Raw genomic sequence first — 12,246 nt, 5'->3', positions numbered from 1 at the left:
TTCTTGGGTATGACGCTACAAGTTTGGCACACCTGTATTTGGGGAGTGTCTCTAAGGACAATCTCGGAACTCATTACACGTGATGGCGCCGACAGAGGGGTCTGCCTCGCTTCTCGTTCTTAGCAAACTTTGCAGTATTTTGTTGTTGTGTATTATTTTTTACATTGTTAGCCCAGAAAATGTTGTGTCATTACATACAGCCGGGAAGAACTATTGCATATCAGAGCGGCGGTAACTCACCAACACTACCAGTATTGCAACTTTCCCGAAGCGGATCATTTGTTCGCGCCATCCAGGGCAATTGAACTGATTCCAGAGGCCAACCCAAAACAACGCTGGTGGAGAAGAAGAATTCGGAACGGTCTTCTAGTCAGACTTAGGAGGAGCACACACCACCCACCGCTTCCGAGTATATTACTCGCTAATGTTCAGTCCATGTATAACAAAGTTGACGAGATCAGGAACCGGTTTCTTTCCAGAGAGACATCAGGGATTGTAACATACTCCGTTTCACGGAAACATGGCTCTCTCGGGATATTCTGTCGGAGTCAGTCTAGCCATCTGGATTCTCAGTTCAACGCGCCGACAAGAATGAACATACCTCCAGGAAGAAGAGCGGGTGTATGTTTCATGATTAACAACTCATGGCGTAATTGTAATAACATACAGGAACTCAATTCCTTTTGTTCACCCGACCAAGAATACCTCAATCAAATACCGATCAAATTCTCTTCGGTTATCGTCACAGCCGTGTATATCCCCCCTCAAGCTGATACCATGAGGGCCCTCAAACTTCACTGGACTTTATGCAAACCATATATACTGAGGCTGCATTTATTGTAGCTGGGGATTTTAAAGAAAATTAGGAAAAGGCTACCTGAATTCTATCAGCATATTGACTGTAGTACTCACGCTGGAAAAACACCTCGACCATTGCTACGCCAACTTCCGGGGTGCATACAAGGCCCTCCCCCCGCCCTCCTTTCGGCAAATCTGACCACGACTTAAATTTTGCTCCTCCCTTCCTATAGGCAGAAACTCAAACAGGATGTACCCGTGCTAAGGACTATTCAACGCTGGTCTGACCAATCGAAATCCACGCTTCAAGGTTGTTTTGATGACGAGGACTGGGATATGTTCCGGGTAGCTTCCGAGAATAGACAGACAGTTACTGATTTCATCAAGAAGTGTATAGGGGATGTTGTACCCACTAACTATTAAAACCTATCCTAACCAGAAACCGTGGAGAGAAGGCAGCATTCGCGCAAAACTGAAAGTGCGAACCACCGCATTTAACCACGGCAAGGTGACTGGGAATATAGCAGAACACAAACGTAGTAGTCATTCCCTCCGCAAGGCAATCAAACGAAATGTCATTATAGAGAAAGTGGAGTAGCAATTCAACGACTTAGACACGAGACGTATGTTGCAGGGTCTACAGACAACCACGGACAACCAAAGGAAAACCAGCCACGTTGTGGACACCGACGTCTTGCTTCCGGACAAGATAAACACGTTCTTTGCCCGCTTTGAGGATAACAGTGCCACCGACACGGCCAGCTACCAAGGACTGTGGGCTCTTCTCCGTAGCCGACGTGAGCAAGACATTTTAACGTGTTAACCCTCGCAAGGCTGCTGGCCCAGACTGCATCCCTAGCCGCATCCTCAGAGCATGCGCAGACCAGCTGGATAATGTGATTAGACAGTCAATCTCTCCATATCCCAGTCTGCTGTCCCCACATGCTTCAAGATGGCCACCATTGCTTTTTTGGGTACAGGAACAAAGGTAACTGAACTAAATGACTATCGCCCCGTAGCACTCAATTCTGCCATCATGAAGTGTTTTGAGAGGCTAGTTACGGATCATACCACCTCCACCTTACTTGTCACCCTAGACCCACTTCAATTTGCTTACCGCCCCAATAGGTCCACAGACGATGCAATCGCCATCACACTGCCCTATCCCATCTGGACAAGAGGAATACCCATGTAAGAATGCTGTTCATTGACTACAGCTCAGCATTCAACATCATAGTACCCTCCAAGCTCATTATTAAGCTTGAAGCCCTGGGTCTGAACCTTGCCCTGTGCAATTGGGTCCTGGACTTCCTGACAGGCCACCCCCAGGTGGGGAAAGGTAGGAAACAACACCCCCACTTCGCTGATCCTCAACACTGGGGCCCCACAAGGGTGCGTGCTAAGCCCCCTCCTGTACTCCCTGTTCACTCTTGACTGCGTGGCCATGCACGCCTCCAAGTCAATCATCAAGTTTGCAGACGACACAACAGTAGTAGGCTTGGTTACCAACAATGACGAGACAGCCTACAGGGAAGAGGCGAGAGGCTCTGGGAGTGTGGTGTCAGGAAAATAACCTCTCAACGTCAACAAAATAAAGGAGATGATTGTGACCTTCAGGAAACAGCAGAGGGAGCACCCCCTATCCACATCGACGGGACAGCAGTGGAGAAGGTGGAAAGCTTCAAGTTCCTCGGTGTACACATCACTGACGATCTGAAATGGTCCACCCACACAGACTGCGCAACAGCACCTCTTCAACCTCAGGAGGTTGAAGAAATTTGGCTTGTCACCTAAAACTTTTACATATGCACAATTTAGAGAATCCTGTCGGGCTGTATCACCGCCTGGTATGGCAACTGCACCGCCCACAACTGCAGGGCTCTCCAGAGGGTGGTGCGGTCTGCAAAACGCATCACCAGGGGCAAACTACATGCCCTCCAGGACACCTACAGCACCCGATGTCGCAGGAAGGCCAAAAAGATCATCAAGGACAACAACCATCCGAGCCACAGCCTGTTCACCCCGCTGTCATCAGAAGGCGAGTACAGGTTCATCAAAGCTGGGACCAAGAGGCACTAGCAGAGCGGCTGCTGCCTACATACAGACTTGAAATCATTGGCCACTTTAAGAAATGTAACACTAGTCACTTTAATAATGTTCACATACAGTTGAAGTCAGAAGTTAACATAAACAAGTTTTAATGACTCCAACATAAGTGTTTCAACCACTCCACAAATTTATTGTTAAACTATAGTTTTGGCAAGTCGGTTAGGACATCTACTTTGTGCATGACAAGTAATTTTTCCAACAATTGTTTACAGACAGATTATTTCACTGTATCACAGTGGGTCAGAAGTTTACATACACAAGTTGACTGACTTTAAACAGCTTGGAAAATTCCAGAAAATTATGTCATGGCTTTAGAAGCTTCTGATAGGCTAATTGACATAATTTGAGTCAATTGGAGGTGTACCTGTGGATGTATTTCAAGGCCTACCTTCAAACTCAGTGCCTCCTTGCTTGACATCATGGGAAAATCTAAAGAAATCAGCCAAGACCTCAGAAAAACAATTGTAGACCTCCACAAGTCTGGTTCATCCTTGGGAGCAATTTCCAAACGCCTGAAGGTACAACATTCATCTTTACAAACAATAGTACGTAAGTATAAACACCATGGGACCACGCAGCCATCATACCACTCAGGAAGGAGACGCGTTCTGTCTCCTAGAGATGAACGTACCTTGGTATGAAAAGTGCAACTCAATCCCAAAACAACAGCAAAGGACCTTGTGAAGATGCTGGAGGAAACAGGCACAAAAGTATCTATATCCACAGTAAAATGAATCCTATATTGACATAACCTGAAAGGTCGCTCAGCAAGGAAAGAGCCACTGCTCCAAAACCGCCATAAAAAAGCCAGACTCCGGTTGGCAACTGCACATGGGGACAAAGATCGTACTTTTTGGAGAAATGTCCTCTGGTCTGATGAAACAAAAATAGAACTGTTCGGCCTTAATGACCGTCGTAATATTTGGAGGAAAAAGAGGGAGGCTTGCGAGCCGAAGAACACCATCCCAACTGTGAAGCACGGGTGTGGCAGCAACATGTTGTGGGGCTGCTTTGCTTCAGGAGGGACTTGTGCACTTCACAAAATAGATGGCATCATGAGGTAGGAAAATTATGTGGATATATTGAAGCAACATTAAGACATCAGTCAGGAAATTAAAGCTTGGTCGCAAATGGGTCTTCCAATGACCCCAAGCATACTTCCAAAGTTGTGGCAAAATGGCTTAAGGACAACAAAGTCAAGGTATTGGAATGGCCATCACAAAGCCCTGACCTCAATCCTATAGAACATTTGTGGGCAGAACTGAAAAAGCGTGTGCGGGCAAGGATGCCTACAAACCTGACAGTTACACCAGCTCTGTCAGGAGGAAAGGGCCAAAATTCACCCAACTTATTGTGGGAAGCTTGTGAAAGGCTACCCGAAACATTTGATCCAAGTTTAAATTGTTTAAGGCAATTCCACCAAATACTAATTGAGTGTATGTAAACTTCTGACCCACTGGGAATGTGATGAAAGAAATAAAAGCTGAAATAAATCATTGTCTACTATTATTCTGACATTTCACATTCTTAAAGTAAAGTGGTGATCCTAACTGACCTAAAACAGGGATTTTTTACTTGGATTAAATGTCAGGAATTGTGAAAAATTGAGTTTAAATATATTTGGCTACGGTGTATGTAAACTTCCGACTTCAACTGTATCTTGGATTACTCTTCTCATATGTATATACTGTTTTCTATACCATCTACTGTGTCTTCGTCTATGCTGCTCTGACATTGCTCATCCATATATTTATATATTCTTAATTCCATTACTTAGGTGTGTGCAATAGATATTTGTTGTGAAATTGTTAGGTATTACTTATTAGATATTGCGGCACTGTCGGAACTAAAAGCACAAGCATTTCGCTACACCCGCAATAACATCTCTAAACACGTGTATGTGACCAATAAAATGTTATTTGATATCCTTCGACCTCATGGCTTGGTTTTTGCTCTGACATGAACGGTCAACTATGTGACCTTATATAGACAGGTGTGTGCCTTTCTAAATTTACCACAGGTGGACTCCAAGCAAGTTGTAGAAACATCAAGGATGATCAATGTAAACAGGATGCACCCGAGCTCAATTTCAAATCTCATAGCAAAGTGTCTGAATACTTACAGTACCAGTCAAAAGTTTGGACACACTTACTCATTCAAGGGTTTCTTTATTTTTACTATTTTCTACATTGTAGAAACTATGAAATAACATATGGAATCATGTAACCAAAGGGTGGCTACTTCTCAAATATAATATATAATAAGAACCTCAAATATAATATTTGTTTAACACTTTTGGTTACTACATGATCCCACATGTGTTATTGCACAGTTTATGTCTTCACAATTATTCTACAATGTAGAAAAAAAATTAAATAAAAAAATCCCTTGAATGAGTAGTGGTTAACTTTTGACTGGTACTGTACATTTAATAATTGTTACATGATGCATGTATGCTGTTCCCTGTCCTAATGTCTGGTTGTGTGTGTGTGTGTGGTCGTCAGTTGGGCATGCCCATGAACGGAGCCCCCCAGATGATGCAGCCCCCATAGGTGGAGGACCTGGGCACATGCCAGGGATCGTTGGGACCACCAGGTAAAGAGATGCTCATTCTCTCTCTCTCTCTCTCACACACACACACACACGTTATGTTCTAGCCTCGTGGGTACCTAAAATGTATTTTCATAAACCTAACCCCTCAGCTTAAAATAGCCTTTGTCCTAATGAGGATGTGGGAAATGTCTCACGAGGGAGAATTTTCCTCGTTTTACTATCCTTGTGGGGACTTTAGATCCCCACAAGGATAGAAGAACCAACCCACACAAAGAAAAACCCTTGAATGAGTTGGTGTGTCCAAACTTTTGACTGGTACTGTAAAATAAGGTATGTTTATTTGTAATATATATTTGCAAAAATGTCTAAAAACCTGTTTTCACTTTGTCATTATGGGGTATTGTGTGTAGATTGAGGGAAATATGTAATTTAATCAATTTTAGAATATGGCTGTAAAGTAACAAAATGTAGAAAAAGGTCAAGGGGTCTGAATTCTTTCTGAATGCACAGTATATCAAATGTGCCCACTAGTCTTGACACATGCGCTCTAGCCAACAGCTTGCAGGTACAGTGCGGGTAGGCTACCTACATATTATGGATAAGAGCGATATTATTTATATTTGTCAAACGGCAGCCAAGCATTGATGATCATGTCACCAAAACAAGACCCTCGAAATGTATTGGAAAGCAACATCAAGCTCGTCACCATGCACTTACTCGCCTGTGAAGTTCATCATAACTTATTTAATCTGTAGCCTCATAAACTGCATGCTTTCCAGTCGTAGTGGGAGGACCACACAACATATCATCACGTGACTCCAAGTTTACTTCGATATGTTATTCCACCGCCATTTCTCACATAATTTGGGTCTCCCGAGTGGCGCAGCGGTCTCAGGCACTGCATCTCAGTGCAAGAGGTGTCACTACAGTCCCTGGTTCGTATCAAGGCTGTATCACATCCGGTCGTGATTGGGAGTCCCATAGGGCGGCGCATAATTGGCACAGCATCGTCCGGGTTTGGCCGGAGTAGGCCATCATTGTAAATAAGAATTTGTTCTTAACCGACTTGCCTAGTTAAATAAATTACTAAAATAGTATAATCATTCATTTTACAGACACAAAAAGAATGTCGAACCAACAAATTGTCTGTCGGCATTTATAAAATTGTAATTGTAAAGAATGCTCTCATCATTCTTGCTGTTTCAAGTTCAGTAGCCATACCTGTGAGATCAGGTGCGCGTGTGGTCTCTATTAAATAGAGTAGGTTATAGCCTATGCATTGGCGGAGAACCAAGTGGCAGTTCTTTCCAAGGAAATGTACTTCCTAAATATGATTAGGCTATAGTTTATTACATTGCCTATAAATAAATATTGATCACCCACATTTCTCTCCATCTGAAAATCGTCCCACTCCTAAAAAGGTAGGCTACCCTCAACACGGGGGCCCCTCAGGGATGCGTGGTAAGGCCCCTCCTGTATTCCCTGTTCACCCACGACTGTGTGGACGCGCATGAGTCTAACACCATCATTAAGTTTGCAGATGACACCGCAGTGGTAGGCATGATCACCGACGACGAGACAGCCTATAGGGAGGAGGTCAGAGACCTGGCAGTGTGGTGCCAGAACAACAACCTCCTCCCTCAACGTCAGCAAGACAAAGGAGCTGATCATGGACAACGGGGCGGGCCCCCAATTCACATCATGGTAGTGGAGCGGGGCGAGAGCTTCAAGTTCCTGTGTTCACATCACTAAGGACCTATTCATGGTCCAAACACACCAACAGTCGTGAAGATGACACGACAGTACCTCTTACCCCTCAGGAGGCTGAAAAGATGTGTCATGGGCCCTCGGATTCTCAAAAAGTTCTACAGCCGCACCAATGAAAGCATCTTGACTGGATGCATTACCGCTTGCCTTGGCAACTGCTTGATATCCGACCACAAGGCACTACAGAGGATAGCGCGTACAACCCAGTACATCACTGAGTCCCGAGCTCCGTGCCATCCAGGACCTCGATACCAGGCGGTGTCAGAAGATGGCCCTAAAAGTGTTCTAACAGCCACTGAAGTCAGACTGTTCTCTCTGCTACCGCATGGTAAGCAGTACCGGAACGCCAAGTCTGGGACCAAAAGGCTCCTGTACAGCTTCTACCCAAAGCCATACAATTGCTGAACAGTCACTCAAGTGGCTACCTGGACCATTCGCATTGACCCCCTTTTTATTTTAGCACTGACTCTCTTGCCCTGGCTCTATGCACACTCACTGGACTCTACCCACACACACTGCTACTCTGTTTATTATAGATCCTGATTGCCTAGTCACTTTTACCCCTACCTACATGTACATATTACCCCTGCACATTGACTCAGTACTTGTATATAGCCTCATTGTTGTTATATTGTGTTACTCTTTCCTTTTTATTTCATGAATTACTTTTTATATATATATATATATTTTTTTTAATTGGCACTCTTGGGAAAAGGCTCGTAAGTAAGCATTTCACGATAAAGTCTACACCTGTTGTATTCGGCGCATGTGACAAATAAAACTTGAGCTAAATTTTGTTTTACAAATCAAAATCTAATCAAGAGAAAGTGCAAGTCTCTCCACCTCTGCTGTCTTCAAACCACGTCTAGCCTATTGGGGTGAACAATATAGGGTGAACAATTCCTGGGACCATGGCTGGCAAGTCAGTTGTGTCACATACTCCTAAAATAACGTTGCGAGACTGCGGTTGGGTTAGGGACCAGTTCTTGTGGTAGCGGGTTTGAGTCGGACATAAAGCCAGCGGGTGTGGTATGAAAAGCTGCGGGTGCGGGCAGGATGAATAAAGCAGTCCCATGCACTTCTGCATACTTTCCATTGTGATTAATAGTGCACTGCAGTGCATACTTTACATTGAGTACGGTTACATGCACACACTAATGCAATTGTGGATAGTTAGATTAATAATACACTTAACAAAAATATAAACAATGTGTTTGTCCCACGTGTCATGAGCTGATATAAAAGATTCCAGAAATGTTCCATATGCACAAAAAGCTTATTTCTCAAATATTGTGCACAAATTTGTTTAAATCCTTGTTATTATCTTTGCCAAGATAATCCATCCACCTGACAGGTGTGGCATATCAGGAAGCTGATTAAAACAGCATGATCATTGCACAGGTGCACCTTGTGCTGGGGACAATAAAGGGCCACTAAAATGTGCAGTTATGTCATAACACAATGCCACAGATGTCAAGTTGAGGGAGTGCGCAATTGGCATGCTGACTGCAGGAATGTCCTCCAGAGCCATTGCCAGAGAATTTCATGTTAATTTCTCTACCATAAGCCATCTCCAAAGCTGTTTTAGAGAATTAGGCCCAACCGCCCTCACAACCGCTACGTGTATGCAATGTTCCCTCTAAGCTGCACGCGTGCGGCCGCGCACTTACTCCAGAACTGCCACGCAGGTGAAATGCCATGCAGCGCAGAGACAAGAGATTGGACTTAACTTGGTTCGCCCCATTATTTTGCACTATATAGATTAACATTGTTTTCTGTGATCGAATCAACATTATTACAGCCCCTTTTCAATGCAACAAACCAAAACAAATTTTACAAGATAGTCTGGTTTTGTTGTAGCGCAATGGAGTAGAATTCTATTGGCGTGGGTAGCCCACGAGCGGCCTTTCAATGACCCGCGAGTGAATGCGCTTATCAGAGCAGAGTGCAGAGCCGTGTGTTCCCATTTGTTGATATTCCTTGCTAGCTAGCGAGTTATTAGCCCAGTTATTGATAAGTATTGATCATAAATGGGGAGTTAAGGCTTCCTACAAGAGCACAAAACGTGTAGGCTACCTTTCAAACTGTCTTTGGAAAGCCAGTCAGGTAAAAAGCTTATGTCTTAAAGGGGCAGTGCTGTATTTCGAGACAGGCTTGAAAATGCTAATATCCCAATAAGCAGAGGAGTAGCTTACATTGTCTAATTCTCTGTATGGTAATAATAATAAATTGTATTTTGAAAGTGGTTTCTTGCATCATACAACAATACAATGTACAGTCACCTATTTGACCCATGATGTTACAGACCAAGTAAAAAAATTATGAATTAATGTCAAACCCTTCATAGTATAAAAAAGTACCATGCAATGTAGGCTTGCATTGAACACCACAGTCTACTGTAGGCTATATCATAGAAATCAAAAGCTATTTCCATGTGAAAATGTTATGGGATTTTTGCCATTGGTTTTGTTGGTAGGCCTACACTATGCTCAAATAGTCTATTGGCTACTGTCTAAAACTGTAAGGGTACATCCTCAGTGTAGTTGCACAAAATTCTCACAATGTTCAAGTTTCTGCTCACAACCCTAAAATTTGCTCAGTGCCCCAATTTTTTTAGGTAGCATTGTGTGTATGGCGAAGCTACGGACAACGAACACAATAGCATTTTACCGAAGGGCAATTTGAATGTACAGAGATAACGTGAAAAGTTGAGGTTCATTGTCGTGCCATTCATCCGCCGCCATCACCTCATGTTTCAGCATACAAATGCACGGCCCCATGTCGCAAGGATCTGTACACAATTCCTGGAATCTGAAAATGTCAGTTCTTCCATGGCCTGCATATTCACCAGACATAACCCATTGAGCATGTTTGGGATGCTCTGGATCGACAGCGTGTTCAAGTTCCTGCCAATATCCATTAACTTCGCACAGCCATTGAAAAGGAGTGGGACAACATTCCACAATCAACAGCCTGATCAACTCTATGCGAAGGAGACGTGTCGCACTGCATGAGGCAAATGGTGGTCACACTGGTTCTGATCCACGCCCCTACTTTTATTTATTTTTTTGGTACCTGTGACCAACAGATGCATATCTGTATTCCCAGTCATGTGAAATCCATAGATTATGGCCTAATTTATTTATTTAAATTGACTGATTTCCTTTTATGATCTGTAAAACCCGGGAAAATCTTTGAAACTGTTGCATGTTGCGTTTATATTTTTGTTCAATATAGTTCAATTAAAATAGTGTAATGCTTTGGAAGAAGAACGATTTCCCTAAGAATCCTGTTTACATGGACACCTGATGGCACTCTGATAAATACAGAACATCGCCAATCAAAATACATTTTCTAAGACAGCGACCATGTTATTTTTCAGAAGCATATTTTATTCTGAGTTCGGGTATATAAAGTTTGTATGTGAGAACTACTTCTAAGAAGCATACATTCAGTTGTTCCGAACTCACTTCACTCTAGATAAAGAGGGATGCTCGCTCAGCTGGTGCTAGCACATGCGCAGATCAAATACACCGCTGTAACGCCAATTAAGGTGTTTACATGTCCTAATAATTAAAAAGTTCGCTCAGAAAACAGGGGTTAAGATAAACAGACCAAGGTGTTTACATGACTATTGCATAATATGCCTACTGCCATAATCAGGTTAATATCGAATTATTACTGTGCATGTAAACCTAATCAATGTAGTTAATAGTTAACAGTAGATACTTTCCATTGTGGATAATACTGCACGCAGTGCATACTTTCCATTGTGGTTAATAGTGAACACTTTCCATTGTGGTTAATAGTGCACTACAGTGTATACTTACTCTTGAGCTCTTCTTTATTCTTCTCACTAGCAGCATTGTCGACACGGAGAGCTCGGCCGCTGAACTCTCTTCCGTTCAGGTTCCGCATGGCACTGAGGGCCGTCTCCTGGTCTTGATACTCACAGAAGCCATATCCTTTTGGCTTGCCTGTCTCCCTATCATACACTAACCTGAAAAATAGTGTAGGGTTAAAAAAACAATTTTCAAAAGGTAACCAAAAAGCCATATTAGCATGTAATTACTTGAAGAATAGCCTAGTGCACAGCAGCAATTGTTTTAGGCAGGTGAAACGGTTAACGTTGCCTTAAGACTGCTTACGTACCTAAAGCTGACAACAAGCCCGACTTCTGAAAAAATGTCTTTCAGTTGCTCCTCTGTGGCCTCATATGGAATGTTTCCCACTGTTAAATTGAGTTAAGAGTTCAAGACAGCAACTTGACTGAGTTGTGGAAAAACTTACAGAATACAAGATTCCTAAACAACAACATGCAAAAGACATGAGCGGCAGAGTTCTTAGTTAACGTTACTGTTGTCTATGGCTGAACCACCTGTTGCTAGTAGCAATATGTGATGGTAATGCAGACACCATTAGCAAACTAACGTTAGCTAGTTAACTATAAACCTTGTTAACACAGGTATACACTTAGCTAACTTGCCACATACTTATGTGATACTGACAGATGAATACCTTGGCTAATTAACGTGAGGCATACTTTCTAGCTATAAAAATGCGTTTGATACAAATCCTGCACACATTAACGTTAGTTAGCTATCTGCTGCTGTGCTATGTCTAGCGCGGTTTGTAAGCTATCCAGCTCGCTAGCTGTGAGTACAAACGTATTCTCCGACATACACTTTTGAATCAACTAGTATTCCCCAATCAATAAATTTACCAAAGACAGAGCGCAATGAACGGTCAACAGCAGGATCTCTACCAGCGGCAGCAACAACAGCAGCTGCTAAATTCGCCATTTTAGGGAATGACAAATGTAACAACAGGAAATGCAAAACTTTAAAGTGTAACACCATCCGGTTTACGAGGGGGCCTCGTTCAGTGTTTCAATGAATCGGCGTTTCATCACTGATTATCCATTAGGTTGCATATTGACCAGATACTCTAATGGCCGTTCTAACAATGAAAATAAATCATAAAATAAAAGGCAGTTGGGAGGAGGCAAGATCAGGTGGG

The 12,246-nt window shown here is 43.0% G+C and overlaps 1 protein-coding gene across 2 annotated transcripts in view; it reads right to left on the bottom strand.

Moving 5' to 3' along the window:
* The window catches only part of cstf2 (cleavage stimulation factor, 3' pre-RNA, subunit 2), a 24,781-nt gene extending 12,535 nt beyond the window's left edge, over positions 1-12,246 (bottom strand). Inside the window, exons 1-3 of one of the 2 annotated variants that reach the window (XM_071398587.1) lie at positions 11,951-12,246; positions 11,380-11,458; positions 11,058-11,227 (exon numbers count right to left, since the gene is read on the bottom strand). In XM_071398587.1, the coding sequence (XP_071254688.1) occupies positions 11,058-11,227; positions 11,380-11,458; positions 11,951-12,086 (385 nt within the window). In that variant the 5' untranslated portion in view covers positions 12,087-12,246. The remainder of the gene's footprint in view (positions 1-11,057; positions 11,228-11,379; positions 11,459-11,950) is intronic. The other variant, XM_071398586.1, reaches the window with a different exon arrangement.

The sequence above is a fragment of the Salvelinus alpinus genome, chromosome 4 (assembly GCF_045679555.1).
Source record: "Salvelinus alpinus chromosome 4, SLU_Salpinus.1, whole genome shotgun sequence".
NCBI lineage: Eukaryota > Metazoa > Chordata > Actinopteri > Salmoniformes > Salmonidae > Salvelinus > Salvelinus alpinus.
The sequence above is the reverse complement of the archived record's forward strand: the minus strand, read 5'-3'. Positions and strand labels throughout refer to the sequence as shown.